At 37.2% G+C, this 15,419-nt stretch overlaps 1 protein-coding gene across 4 annotated transcripts in view; it reads left to right on the top strand.

Moving 5' to 3' along the window:
* BICC1 (BicC family RNA binding protein 1) overlaps window positions 1-14,822 on the top strand; it is a 299,149-nt gene extending 284,327 nt beyond the window's left edge. For 3 of the 4 annotated variants that reach the window (XM_058696372.1, XM_058696371.1, XM_058696374.1), the window contains 4 exons: window positions 447-603; window positions 4,093-4,253; window positions 6,868-6,967; window positions 12,164-14,822. In XM_058696372.1, the coding sequence (XP_058552355.1) occupies window positions 447-603; window positions 4,093-4,253; window positions 6,868-6,967; window positions 12,164-12,294 (549 nt within the window). In that variant the 3' untranslated portion in view covers window positions 12,295-14,822. Of the gene's footprint in view, window positions 1-446; window positions 604-4,092; window positions 4,254-6,867; window positions 6,968-9,686; window positions 9,766-12,163 lie in introns of all 4 variants that reach the window. The other variant, XM_058696373.1, reaches the window with a different exon arrangement.
* The last annotated feature ends 597 nt before the right edge of the window (window positions 14,823-15,419 follow it).

A 15,419-nucleotide genomic window follows, 5' to 3' on the forward strand; every position in this document is an offset into this window, starting at 1 on the left:
CAACCCTCTCTCCACTCTGACTCTAGTAGCCTGGGAGCTGTATACTTGTTAGAGCATTAGGTCTAGGCACACCGCCTCCCATGTGTCCTTTTTGGGTGACACAAGGCAGAGAATCTCTGCTCTACCAGATGGAAGACTTACTGTGTGGTTCTCCATAATAGGGAGGAATCTCAGTATCCGTTGCTCCAAATCTTATAGGACTTAGTCTTTGTGCTGGGGGCTCTCATAATGAAGGAGGAGTGAATGAATACTGTGTATATTACCAGGTGACCTTGGTGGCTGGAGGATAGAAGGCCTATAGACAGATGGCATGGCCTCTTCCTGAGAATCAGCAGTGGTGAACAATAGAAGTAAATGGTGGTGGTGTAACGTGCATTCTTTTCTCCTCAAAGCTCAGGATACCTACCTTATTAAATATTTCCTCATCTGGCTTTGATTGTCTACAGGGTTCGTCAGTGTCCCTCTCGAGGTCCAACAGTCGTGAACACTTGGGAAGTGGAGGTGAATCTGATAACTGGAGAGACCGAAATGGAATAGGACCCACAAGTCCTAGTGAATTTGCCGCTTCTATTGGCAGCCCCAAACGTAAACAGAACAAATCAAGTGAGCTTTGACTTTTCACAATACTTTTAGATGTAATCAGTCTGGAATTTGTCCATTTGATTTAGGGTGATGCTCAAATATAAACTCTGAACCCCATGCCTTCAAGTATTTGGCATCACATGCCACCTTCTCTATGAAGCCTTCCTCATTTTTCCAGGTGAAGCAGATGGTGGAGTTCTCTGTTTCCACTGCATTTTGTCTGTGCTTTCACTTAGCACTTGTCACACTCATTCTTGTTATACCTGTGGATAATTTGAGCTCTACAAGCTAGGAACCATAGTTATCCATTCAGTAAAAACTTACAAACTGCCCGTGTGCCGAGCATTGTTAGGCAGAGGCTTATTTGTTATTTCTTCCCAAATATCTAGCAGTTCTGACACAGATAGGCATTCAGTAAATGTTTGTTGAGTGAATGTATGGATGAGTCATGCTCCCACAAACATCCAGATGATAAGGAAAAGACAGGGATGTAAAGGAGTTGAGCCAAATGAGATCAAATTAGCATCCTGGAAAATAAAGTCTGCCCAGTGGGTAGCAACTAAAGGTGAAGAGCAAGTTTTAATTTTTTAAAATGACAATATGTAGCCACGTTGGCATAAATAGGAAGAAAAAGTTTAAAGCATACAGGTTCTGGCTTTGAACAAATGTGATGAAGACTCAGCATGCGTCTATTGGTTTTGTCTGTAACAGCTCTCACACTTCTGGGCTGTATAAATAGGTAAGCAGACAAGAATTGACAATAGTAATCACAAGATATTCCCCTAATGGCCTTTTTCAGGGTTTTTGATGAATTTGGGATCCTGAAACATAGTTTGGAGTATTTGAAGAATACTTGAAGAAAGGCAATCTAAGTGAGTGTAGTGGACACTTGGTAACAGTCAGTTGTTGCCATCAATTAGGTTGGCCATTTTTTCAAGAGTCTCCAGTTTGAAAAGGCCAGTCATGGTGTCAGCCAGCTCTAAAAAAAAAACACATTCCAAGTGTATTATCAGTAGTAGCCAGGAAACTTGTGTGGGCAGGGCACCTCACCACTGACAAGAGCATGGAGCTGTGAGGCAGGCTGGTGCCAGGTGCAGATCTAGGGGTGGAAATGATCTCTGTTCTGTGGCTCAATATAAATTCGTTTTGTGCTTCTTTTTCAGTCTTTATCTTCTTTCCCTTCACTTAACACTGGATAATTAAAATTGACTGTACAACTTAGCTGCATTGCAGTTCAGGATGAGAGTTAAGATAGGGAACTCATTAATAAAAAGGAATGATTAAGGAAAAACAGGTGTTTGGCTTTTGTGAGATGCTTTAAAAACATAAGGAGTTTAAAAGAGATTATAAAAACTATAAATAGTTATGATAAAAAGAAATATAAGGGAAATTATGTGTCATAATAAATATCACTAAGAACATTTAATTTTGAAACCTCTGTTTTTTCCCCAGTTTTACTAACATATTTGCTTAACCCAACATATGTAAAATATTATTTAAACATGTAATCAATGTAAAGACATTTATATGAGATATTTTACATTCTTTTTTGTACTAAGTTTTTAAAATCTGGTACGAATAGATTTTATAATCTTGCAGAACATTTTAATTCCCACTACCCACATTTCAGGCATTCAGTAGCCACATGTGGCCAGTGGTTACTATATTGAAGACCACAGTTGTAGATGATTTTTCATGACATCCTTTTCAAAGTTAGCAATGTCTAGGTTTTTCTCAGAGCCTGTTAACAGGAGTTGTACCATTGTGATTCTCAGTAGCTCCCTCTTCTGTTCTCAAAGAAAGTAAATTTATTGTTTAAACAGTAAATTATATGGTTAGCCTTTCAGTAGCCTTCATCTTGTCAACTCCAGTGGTTACTCCCATGTGCTCTTTGCATTCTTGCTTTGTGTCAACCTCGAGCCAATACCTCACTGGGTTGATGACTTTGGGTCTTCCCTTTAAATGGTGGAACACTCCAGGGCTTGGTCCTAGGTTCTTTCATCTACACTTTCTCCCCACAAAAGATAAAACATCTGTTTTTTAATGTATATTTTTAAATTTTTGTTTTTATTATTTTTTTATTATTTTTGAAGGAGAGAGAGCGTGAATAGGGGAGGGACAGAGTGAGAGGGAGACAGAAGATCTGAAGCGGGCTCTGTGCTGACAGGCACTGTGCAGACAGCCTGACCTGGGGGCTCCACAAACTGCCAGATAATGACCTGAGCCAAAGTCCTATGCTTAACTGACTGAGCCACTCAGGCATCCCTTAAATTTTTATTTTAGGTAGGCTCCACACCAAATGTGGGGCTTGAATTCTACCCAGAGATCAAGAGTTGCATGGTGCACAGACTGAGCCAGCCAGGCACCCCTAAAACACCTATTTTTAAGAGAAAGAGAAACTTGATCAGGAAATTCCTTCCCCTTGAAATATAGAAAGCATATGTACTGTCATTTGGGAAATGAAATGACCAGAGAAGGTGATTAGTGGCAAACAAAACAATCTAGAACAGGATTCTTAGATCTGGAGAATGCATTGGCCGGAGGAGATAAGATGTATCTGATTAGCTAGGTGAGCATCCTCTGCCCTCATCAACCTTGGAATCATTCCTGCAGCTGCAACTTTGGTATAAGGGGAAGAATTCCCACATGGATAAGAGCTAGTTGTTGGTCAGGGAAGTAGGGATAGCTGCAGGGCTCTACTGGGCTCTCCAAAGCAGCTCTGAGAGAGTGTTTCAAATATTCAATATTTGGTCAAGTACTTGGTATGACTCACCAGTCCATCACCCAGCAGTGAGTGTTATTGGGTCTGAGCACCACAGACAATGTGGAGAAATCTTTGCCCGCCAAATCAATGACGGAGGCAAGGTTAAGTCTAGTTTTGCTGTCTTAGAATTTTTTTCAGTAGACAGATTCATTTCTGTCATAATCCAGAAACTCCAGCGCCATTCTTAAACTTTGCATTTGCTCTTAATTTTGGAAGCGCTCTGTTTTGTGAACTCACTGCCTAATTATATTTTTGTAAGGGATGAGATTTACACGTTGCAATATCCTGCAATTCCTTTGACCACAGGAAAACACAAGTGTGAACACAGAGGGCTATCCTGCTTTCCAAAAGGAGCCTGGACTCACAGTAACTTCCCATACCTTTATTGTATCCTGGGGATCTTTCTTCCAATTTCTCATTTAATTCACATCAAATCAATTATGAAGAGCAAATGTTTCTGAATGCTCAGGAGAATATGATTAATGATTATTAACTACAGAGGTACTGTTGGTGAATTGCTGCCTCCCAAGTGTAACATTTTAATGGCAAGAGCCTCTCTAAAGCAATAACCAGCATTTCATTAATGAAAAGCCAATGTTTCAGTAAGGAATTACAGTATTTCTGCAATTACTGCTCTATTCAGTCCAACAGTGAAATCTAAAATATTTGAGTGATTAAAATTTTTAATTAAACTGTGTTGTCTCTGGGCATTTTCACTTGAAGCCTGCCTCTCCTTTGTCTTTCAGCGGAGCACTATCTCAGCAGTAGCAATTATATGGACTGCATTTCTTCACTGACAGGAAGCAATGGCTGTAACTTGAACAGCTCTTTCAAAGGCTCTGACCTCCCTGAGCTCTTTAGCAAACTGGGCTTGGGCAAATACACAGATGTCTTCCAGCAACAAGAGGTCAGTCATTATTTATTTACTTTCCTGGGCATCTTTGTTTTGGTTGTGTGTATGACTACTTCTAGAATGAAATGGCTTACTGACCTATGGCTGTGCTTTCACTGAGCACTTATTAAAGCCTCATAACTTGTTTCCACTGCTAAGAAAAATGTCATCTCATTTCTTATTTATTTAGTGCAACTAGTAAACACAGGTTAGCAGAAATATAGAAAATTGTGTTTCCAAAAACACACCTCCACTAGTTTTAGCTAAAATACCCAATTGGTGTATTGATTCATGGGAACGTTTGATTCACGACTCCCCTAACAGCAAAATCTGTATTTAAGATTATTTCACTGTTTAATCTGTATTATCTTTATTTGTGGTTCTTAAATAACAGCATCTGAAATAAATATCCGTGGTTGTTTTTGACCCCATCCTAGTCATGTTACCGAATCTGTTCTCACAAAATAGAATGTGCTTTTTATATATGTTAATTTATTCATTAATTTACTGTTTGGGTTTTGCCTGAACTGAGACAGAAATAAGATGTTTTCTGAAACATCACTACCATGGATTTTGACCAAACTGATCAGCCAAATTATTATGCACTGACTTAAAGAGAAGAGCGCCTGAACACGATTCTTTCTAATAATGTTGTCATTATTGCTAGGGCATAGCTAACCCAGTGCAACATAAAATTAGAACACTTTAATAAATGTATGTATTTTTCAAGTCCAGACATGGTTTTTAAGTTTCATTCCAGTTTGGCTTACTTCATGTTAGAGAACATCTGATTAAATCCATAATTCCCAAGCATGTATCTCTCAAAAAGAATCTAAGGTTAGGCCTTTGTATCATAAATTTAATGTATTGCCCATGGTTCAATAACTTATTGAGTGTAATTGCTGAACCTTGTTTTTTAACACCAAACACAAAAAAAGGTTGTCATCTGTGTATTGGATTTCAGCGTATTGATTTCATTGTCTTTTCCCGAAATCTGAATTAGTGTTCATTTAACTGAGGATTTTCTAAGTTGCACTCATCAGTGTGTTAAAAAATTGCATTTACGTATTTAGCTTTGCTGGTTAGACAAGTGTAGCTGATCGAGAAGCTCAAGGACAGAAGTATTTTAATTAGTCCAGAAAAAGAAGGTTTTGAAGTAAAAGACTGGGTGTTATTCAGTGATATTCTGGATTTTTTAAAATTTATATTTATTTCTTATTTGAAGAAGCATAGAAGTAAATATATTAAATGTACTTCTTATTGAATTAATCTAAGAAGGAAGAAAACATAATATAAAGCCAGACTGCCTTTATCTAATATTTATTCACTACAGCAGGGGTCAGCAAACTGTAGCCTGCAAACCTGCCTTTGTTAATAAAGTTTTATTGAAACACAGCCACACATTCATTTACATATTGTCATATTGTCTATGGCTGTTTTTGAGCTAAAACAGCAGTGTCAAATAGTTGCAACAGAGATAGTATGGCCCACTAAACCCAAAATATTTCATCTCTGGCACTTTAAAAAGAAGGGATCCCTAAAATAAAGAATATATATTTAATAGAATTTCTAAAAGCATATCTTTAGACATGATAAATGAAAAGGTTTTCCAAGATCTGGATGTACTTTCCAAAATGAAAACAGAAAATCTCAAATTAATTTCTATATCATTTGAATGAAAAGTATAAATTCGGTTCTGTTTCCTTCATGTAGGATATTCTCTAATACTCAGATACGACTTAAAAAGAATTTCTTAAGTGAGTTTGTGGGATTTAGTTTACTATAAGCAGGTTGAAGATTTGTTTAGCCGCTTTCACAGATGATATGTCTAAATACATAATTACTAACCATAACTGCCAGTTATTCACCACTGTGGTGAGCCCACTGCTTTATCTCTGCGATCATACTTCATGCCCACTACAGCCCTGCAGCGTGCAGTATGTCAGCCCTGAGTGCCCACAACTACTAACAGCAGAGGCAGAATAGAGAGCCAAATCTCTCTGGCTTCAGAGCCTATTACCTTTCTTCAAAGGAAGGGTGGGATCCTTGGGCTTCCTCCCTTCACAATTTGTTGCTGATGCCAGAGTGTGCAATTATATACCAATATATACTTGTAGGCCACTTGCAGAGATAACATGCTGGACCGAGTCAAGTGAATCATGGGTCTGATGTAGTCTGGGAATTCTTCTACCATTCTTATGTAGAACACAATGGAGGATAGCATTTATGGTATTATTCAGTTTCTTTTTATAGAACTACACTTAATTCAGAATCCAAAGCTAAGAAATGTTTTCTATCTTCTGGACAGGCATGTATTCTTTTATCAGTTCACAAAACCTGTGGAATTTGTGTTTCCCTTTTTGCTCTGGCTGCCAGGATGCTAAGACCTAACGTTTTAATCTTAACTTCAATAAATAACTGGCTTAGACCAAGTCTCCTACTAGAATCATTACTTTCATTTCACCACCTTTATTGTCTCTTGTCCCCTAGATTTGTGACAGCATCATTCTTTTTTGGAAGTAGGCAGAGCATAATTAGAAAATGAAAGATGTGTAGTAATGAGTTGAACTTTTAATGCACAAAAATAAGTACTTAATATATTGGTTATACATTACTTTTTCACCCACAGATCGATCTGCAGACATTCCTCACTCTCACAGATCAGGATCTGAAGGAGCTGGGAATTACGACTTTTGGTGCCAGGAGGAAAATGCTGCTTGCAATCTCAGGTGAATATAAATGCTCATACTCCTATTTTAAAATCTGAATAACCTCTGCCAGTAGCCTCAGCCACTGGGGCTGGTTCTGTCCATCAACCACTTGCTTACTATGCTGGCACCTTGTGGTTGTGGTTCTAGAGTGTTTTCCCACTAACATTGTGACAAATGCCTAGAACATCCCTACTCCTTCCTCAAGGCATTGCCTGAAAGCCTGCCTTGACAATGTCGTTCTTTAAAACAGATCTCTTCAGAAAGACCGAATCAAAGTTGCCCTTTGCAGAACATAAGAATGGGGGAGAAGTTGAATTCTCCTTTCTGTGGTTGTGTTAAGCAAGTATGATTGGACTAATGAATAATTATTCTGGATTGGCTGTCATGTTTCAAATGCATGTATCCTTGCATACCAGTTAAGATAATTGCACCAGAGAAGGAATGATTCTTGGTATAGCTGGAGTCTAGTAGTATTGTCTTAATGCTTTTAAGTTTTTCCCAAACTTTTAATAGAATTTGTGAGACACAGAAAGGTATGGAATCCTGAATGTAGTCACAGAGTGAAGGAAAATAATGAAGGAAAATAATGTCCCAGACCACTTTTTTTGGTGCACTTATTGCATATTCTAGGTATTAGAAAATGCTTTATGTGTATTTACTGGGTATCTTCCATTTATGAGGAATTGAGCTGCATGATAAGTACATAACCATGTACTTCCAAATGGTATATAGAAAAATATGACAGAAATTTTAGGGGCAAAAAATGAGGTTACTTTTTGAAGAAGTTCTGATAAAGTTCATTAATGTCAATGTTATATATGTACCAGTTTCTCAAAAAGAGAGACACCAAGGGCAGAAGCCAAGTGTCAGGTGTGGTGGGAAAATGACTTTGCCTTTTCAAAACATTGATTTTGCAGGCTATGCCTTTGTGAAGCCAACAGTGGCATCTAACCAAGTGCAAATCCTTTCCAAACAATATTCACTAATCAGATCAGCAAATAAAATGGAAACCACTGGTTTTCCATTTTATTTTAGCAGGAGATTGCATCCCCCTCCCAACTCCACAAGAAAATCTTATATATAGACCTAATACCTAAAGCAGATATAAGCAGAACAGCTTTGAAATAAGGGTGGAAATTCAGCCATTGGGCAGCCTGTTAGGCTCCTTCATGGGTAGAGTTCTACACGCATCAGTTTGATGAGTCTTCTTCCATCCTTCTTCCAACCAAGTGGTTGCATTAATGGAACTCCACAGGGAAGATGCTTTTTCTTGTTAATAAGATTAGCTTGGTAGAGTGGAAAGAGCACTGTATTCAGATAAAGAGATATGGGCTTTCCTCTGCCAAGTCATTAGTCCTTGGGTGAGTTTCCAAACCTCTTTTGGTTTTGGTTTCTTAAGCATTAAGGTGGATTGGAATAGATGATTGTGTAAGGTTACCTTCCATTTCTGAGGTCTGTCCTTCCCCATGGTATGTCATCAGATGTAGTGGAAATAAACTACAGTTTTAACAGTGTATGGTTATTAGCAGTATATTCTCTTGTTCTTTTTTTACTACCTCTAGCAATAGGATAGTTTTCAACTTGTTTATAACTCAGCCTTAAAGGGCTATTTCTAGACCCAAATTAACTTTATATATGTTCACATTCTTTTATTAATTAAAAAAATAACTACTTGAAATTTAATTAATTCACATAATCACCAAGCCTGTAGTGTTAAAATATGCTTGTGGGCCAACACATTTATACCGGGAAAATATCTGTTCTAGAATTTGGTAATTTTTCATTAGAGATTTATGGAATGTCAGAGACCATATAATGAAAATTCTTTCTTTGTGCACCCAAACTTTGTAAAGCCTCCAGCAACAGGCAGATCTCTTTAAATCATCAGGATCTTTATTCTGGAACACATTTGTGATGTATTTCAGGTGGGTTTGGGGGAGTAGAGTTGGAAAGGAGGGGTTTTGAAGCTTCTTTAAAATTTTTTTTTCTCCAGTCATTCTCTGTGTGGTTCTGTTGAGATTGCATACTATTTCTTTAGACTACCTCTCTCAATGGGGTTCACAGGTCTTCTTGCTTTTAAAGGGAATTAGAGGCTTTGAATAGATGTCTTATGAATGTCCTGCACAGTGTGAAGTACTTGATTATTTTAAGGATGATTTTGCCTTACTTTGTTGAGTCCATCTGTTTGAACCTGGTAAATTGTTTTCTCTGCAAGTAATAAGTTTTTATTGAGAAACCCTTCATCAAAAGCCTTCTTTTTCCAGTTCAGCTCATCTGACCACAAAGGCATCCATTTCTAGTCTCAGAAAATTCCATTTCCAGGGGCGGATGCAGGGTAGCTGGGCAGCTTTTACTCACGTTTGTCTTGTGGTTACATAGTTTGGTTAGGTACAGAGTTTGTTCAAAATTCCTTTTAAAAATTTTATAGGTTTTTAATCTGTGATCAGGGTTGTTCTTTCAGTATAGGTTTTATTCTGTTTTTAATCTTGGGCCAGAAGACATTTCTTTTAATGTCATAGAAGGAGATGAGATTTATCTCTAGTATAGATGGATCAGAGAAAAAAATGATCTTTTTTTTCAAATCTGTGATTTTTTTGAAAATTCTTTGATTTTTCTCAGTATTTTAGTGAGTGATTAAATTGTACAGGGACAAAGTAAAAGGAACTTTAACATCCTATTGACAAGCTTCCCACCACGGCCTCAGGTAGATCTAACATTTCCCGACCTATTCTTTTAGTTTGTGACTCTGTTCAGACCCGCAACAAGATCCTGAGAGCTGCCAGGATTGTGTGAACCTTGGAATTTCAAAGAAAAAGGTTGGTATTTTCCCAAACTATCTCTTAGGCTTACTTGAAAAAAAATCAGGAGGGAGTTTACTTTTTAATGTAAAAAACAACAACAAAAATAAAGTCTCTTCAGTAGGACTTGATCTTTGATAGTCTCTCTAGTAGATTTATCTCTGCTTCACATTTGGAAATATACACCTTAGAAATTATATCTTTAGGGAATGGCCGAATTCCTTCATGATCATTTTATTCTCTCAAAAATCTAGTTGATGTGACTTTTCAGAATAAAGTTTTCAATGTCTTTTTAAAAAATGTGTATGTCTTCAGTGGCCCAATTTCTTCAATTGTGCATGTTAAGTATGCTAGGGTAGATGCATTCCTATTCCTTCTCTATAGCATGGGAATGTTCTCCTGATTCATGCATTACTCTCTCAGGAGAAAATGAAGGCCAAGACAGTCTTCTTACTAGAAGGTGGATAAAACTTTCACAGGCTGTGTGCTTAATGGGATTCATTTATTCTTAACTTTCCTACAGTTGCCTTTAAATATATTAAATTCTGTCTTGATTTATGAATTTCTGTTTGTTTTTTAAAAACGATACATGTGTTCAGCTTTTAGTAGGAATGTCATTGCTACAGTGTTTTTGCAGAAATTTGAAACAATAGCCATCTATAAGCATGCATGCATGCATATATCTTGCTTATAAAGATACCTTCCTTGCTGTTCCAGAGTTTTAAAGCTATCTTATTCTATTTAAAAAATAAATTTAGTATAGTAAAATATGAAGTGCAGCTCTGTTATCTGGCATACCTGAAACTACCAAGTTTTCAGATTTGTATTCCTAATGCCTTGGTTGGTCTTTTCTACTCGATGGATGGATCACTGGAGCTCAGGGCCCAGAGCACAGCATTTGCATAGGCAGGCAGAGTTTCAGCCTGTCACTTGACAGCTGTGTGGATAGGTTACTCTTGTCTATTTTGAAAACTCAGTTTTCGTGTCTAAAATGGAGAATGGTAATATCATTTATTCCTTAAGGAGGACTTAAATAGGACAAAACAAATTGTAAAGTGCTTGTTGTTACAATTGCTACTAAATTACTTATTTTTCTTCTCCACTAAGACCTAACTGTGAACAAAAGAGAGATATCTCCACTCGTGCATCACCTCAATGGGGCAGATGTTAACATTTTGGAAGGCAGTGGGGTGAAGTGTTAGGGTGTTGGTTCATGTTCCAGAACTCAGGAGATAAGTGCACATCTGGCCATATGGCTGACCTTAGCCACCTGTGACTGCTCTGCAACTTGAGTCTGTTGTTTTCAGCTCCAGCACTAATGTAGTCATAGCTTATGCAACCTCAGAATTGGAAAAGGAGATTGTGTGTGTGGGGTTAAAAAAGTTCTGAGTACTGTGCAAATGCACATGCTGAACCACTGGCTCCACCCCCTCAAAAAAAAAAAAAAAAGACAACTTTAAGCACATCAACTATATGATCCCATTATTTGATACTTGCGTTTGGTGGCTGTCAGAACCCTAATATCCAGAGTCTGACAGTTCTCTTTATTAGCAAGAGTTACATTGGTTTATTTGAGGATTTGTAAGTATATGTGGTAGAGGGTGGGGAGGAGTGATGTTGCATAGGGATAAACAAGATGGGCTGCCTCTTAATTTGTTACCTTTCTGATTAACAGTTTCTATTTGACAAAAGACAAAGTAAACTTTTTTTCTAAGTACTCTGGTTTCTTTACAATTAAAGCATCTTAGTTTTTCCTCAGAATTTGGATTCAACTGTTAGTATTTTTACTAAGTTGATTATTATATTCAAAGAAAACTGCTGCTGATAGACTTCTTCATATAACTCTTTCTGACCCAAGGAGCAGAGGCATCAGTGGAGCCACTGGGCTGTGGCTTAACACTTCAGCATGCTCCTCCATTATTTTCTTGTTTGTGTGTGAGGTCTTCTTTTCATGTCTGACTTCAATAATCTAGTGATGGCTGTGTTTCACATGGATGAGTTCAATAGCTGTAATAATTTTCTGTGTCGTTGGTAATACATTCTCTCTCATGCCTTTCACCAGCTTTGATGGGCCCCTCCCTTTGCCTCTGAAATGACATTTGGGATAGTTCAAACTGTTCAGTTTGTATATCTGGAGTACAGAGGGTTCTGAGAATGACATATCTCCCAGATAGTTTACAAACTGCAGTAAAAATGATTTCCTGTCCTTGGTTCTCCTGCTACCAAAATGCTGTATTTAATATCAGACCTTCTAGCAATTTCAGAAATGTTTTGACCAGCAACTAAAACTTTTCCTTTTGATACTAGATTTGACTTCCCCTCCAAAACCCTACTGTCACCATTTTCTGAGCTCTACTGCCATGTCCCGTTGAGCTTCTCCATTGATCTCCTAACAATTCTCCCTTTTTCTTCCTAGAACTGAATAAAAATCGAAGAAAGCTTTTTGAACCACCAACTGCACGCACCTCTTTCCTGGAAGGCGGAGCAAGTGGGAGGCTACCCCGTCAGTATCACTCAGATGTTGCTAGTGTCAGTGGCCGCTGGTAGCAGTACAGTACCTCCAGGTACACACCACCACCTCTGTCGAGTTGGACACAGGAGATCTGTGAACTGCCTTCACTGCACACCGTCCTCAGTACTCTGGGTGTCTGGTATCAGGACCAAAGCATCTTATTCACACCTGAACTTTGTGCCAAAAAGGAAGAAAAGAGAGGAGATGATCTTATGTCATCATACAGACTGCCACACTTGGATGCCTTTTTTTTTTAATGGCAATTGGACAGAATTTGCAATTTGAGGGTAGGGCTTTATTTCCTATTTTTATTTACCTAAATAACATATGCACTGATTTTTTACTTAAAATGAAGGATTAATTGACATCTGGAATACCAGAAAACATAGAGGTTCTTTTGTTTGCTTGTTTTGTTTAGGCATTTGGGGATTTTAAAAAATAATCAAAATGGAATTTTCTGGTACTGCTTTAAAATAATTATTGAGGTCTTTCAGCACTTTACACTTTCTAATTTCTTGTCCTGTGGAAATTATCCCTCTTTCTCTCATTTTCATGTCACCTGATGTATTGGTACAAATCAGATTTAGTCATATTTTTCTGACTGTAAAATTTTTATTTGAAATGGTACTGGATTATTAGTTTTATGCTGAGTATTCTGTGACTTTGGGAAATGCAAGTGACTCCACTTGGTTCTGGACCAGTTCTGTTCATTGATGTCAGCATCCTAGAAACAATTAGCAATGAACCTATTTCACATAACAGGTGCAAAGAAAGACCAAGTGAACTTTGCAATATTAACCCTTTGCAGTCATCATATTTAGCTGCTGCCTGTATTGCTAAAATGATTTTAATGGTTGTCTGAAGGCAAAGGGCTATTCTTTAGTATACTGCCACTAAAGGACACTTATTTATATCAAACTTTTATTTTTAGATGTTATAAGCATACAGTACATAACTGATTAAATTGATATCTACTAGAGATTTATGGTAGAGAATGGACGGCATTCAATAACTGGAGCCCTAGATTGTCACTTTATTTAAAAAAGACAAATAATCATCTGACAAGACAGCACTGTTGCCATTAAGAGGAGAAATAAATTGCTATCCTTATCATGTACATATTAGCTGTGCTCCATATGGTCCCAGGACTTTCTAAAATCATATCTGTCTGCTTGAAGTAGACCTGTGTTTGTTGAGAACAGAAAGGCTTTATTTAAGTTTCCAGGGTGACAGTTTATAAAAACAGCTGAGTTCCAAAGGAAAGCAAAAAGTAAAAAAAAAAAAAAAAAAAAAAAAAAAAAAGACTGTTTTCTAAGTGGCTAGACTCATTGTTACTATCTTATACTGTGAAAGTCCAAGAAATCAGGCAACATTGTTTCTTAGGTCTTTTCAGACATCTTATTGTAGATGAATGAAAGGTTTTCAATCCATGAAGAAAATCGCCAAGTGCCTCTCCTTTCTTCAAAGCAATATTATTTCCAAGTGTATTAATTTGTTGGAAAATTTTCCCATAGGAAATGTTGTGAATTACCTGTACTGTAATGACTTATTTATGTTCAGTATTCAAGACTTTCTCCATGGACATAAACCACTGTCGTATATTCTCAGCAGAAGGCATTACATAAGCGTACATAATTGACGACTTTCATACAAATGTGGGATCAGACAGATTCACCAGACATTTTTCCATGACTAAGTCTTACCATTAAAGTAAGAAAAAGAGTTGAAGAGAAGTTTTGCACACAGAAAAATTTTCACCTTAAAAAATAATATTGGTAACCTAGAAGGTATAGATAATGGGCCTGTCATAAAATTATGTCAGTTACATTACCAAGGGGATGCCCATTTCTAAACTAAATCTTATGTGCTTAAGTATAAGAACTAAGTTGCTCCTTTTGCAAGTACAACAGAATCACCCTGTGCAACATGTCGCTCCCTGCCTTACATGGCTATATGAACACATCATGCCACACATTCAGCACAGGGTAGGAATTCAGACTTGTTTCCTATTGAACAACTCAGTGCCTTAAATTTTACTTAATAAGAGCTTCCAAAAAAAAAAACCTAATGATTTAGAGCTCTTTCCCAAGCTCTCTATCATGCAGTTGCAATAGAGGAAGATGGAATGAATTTGCAGTATTAAGTCAATACAGGTTTTATGAACAGTGCTTTGATGCTATGCCAAAGAGAAAACTGTCCCAATTAAACTAGATTAAATAGGGTGGCTAAAAATAAACAAAAACACTGGAAATTACTTTTCTCACTTTCTCTTGATGCAATGAAGGGAATATGACACTACAGTCTATGGTGTTGTCAGTGTTATATGATGCACAAAATATTTGGATTATTTGAATAAATGTTAGTTTTTAATCAATCTGTGCCTTAATAGTGACCGGTTATCTGTAAATAGAGAACAGATACAGATTGTATTTTTGTGTGGGTTTTTGTCCTTTTAGTGATTTTTTTTAATGAGAGATGGAATTAAGCATTGAAAATGGGAATTTTTTCTAAAGTAATCAATTGTTATATGAAAAATAAATTTATATAACCCCTTTGTATTGCCCTTGCTAGATGAAATGTGTCTTTCTTTAGAAAAAAAAATCTTTATGCATAAACCTTATGCCTGTCTTTGTTTTCTAAGAAAGCTTTTGTTTTTTCCCATTTTCAGCAGGATTGAAAGATGTTTCTGCAGTAGAATTGAGTTTGCATTTTCTCTCCTGTTGTTTTGCGTTAACTATCCTCATTTTCAACCAGAAGCTAAGGTACTTTATTTTAGCCAGGGAGTCCAGGACCAGTAATCAATCATTGTTTCTCTGGCCACCCATACGTATATACAAAAAGAGTAAGATTACAGAACAGATTTTATTATTGTTCTTCTTTGTTTTATAAAGAGTCAAATATCTGACCACTGTGACAATCTCATCCATCAGGAGAGGAGCTCCTTCCTAAAGTCAGCTGGGCTTCTTGACCCAGGTTCCTGTTCCAGACACTGATCATGGTGCTGTCACACTGCACGCTGAACACTCACTGCGCCTTGCCCTGAGATTCTGTGTGAACTCATTCTCAGATGGAATCAGTGTCTTATTACTAGTCCTGAGATTTGTGAACTCTCAGAGAAACCCTAACCTTCCAGTTACTATGCTTCCAGAAATATCTCCAC

This window comes from Neofelis nebulosa, chromosome 13 (genome assembly GCF_028018385.1).
Source record: "Neofelis nebulosa isolate mNeoNeb1 chromosome 13, mNeoNeb1.pri, whole genome shotgun sequence".
Lineage (NCBI taxonomy): Eukaryota > Metazoa > Chordata > Mammalia > Carnivora > Felidae > Neofelis > Neofelis nebulosa.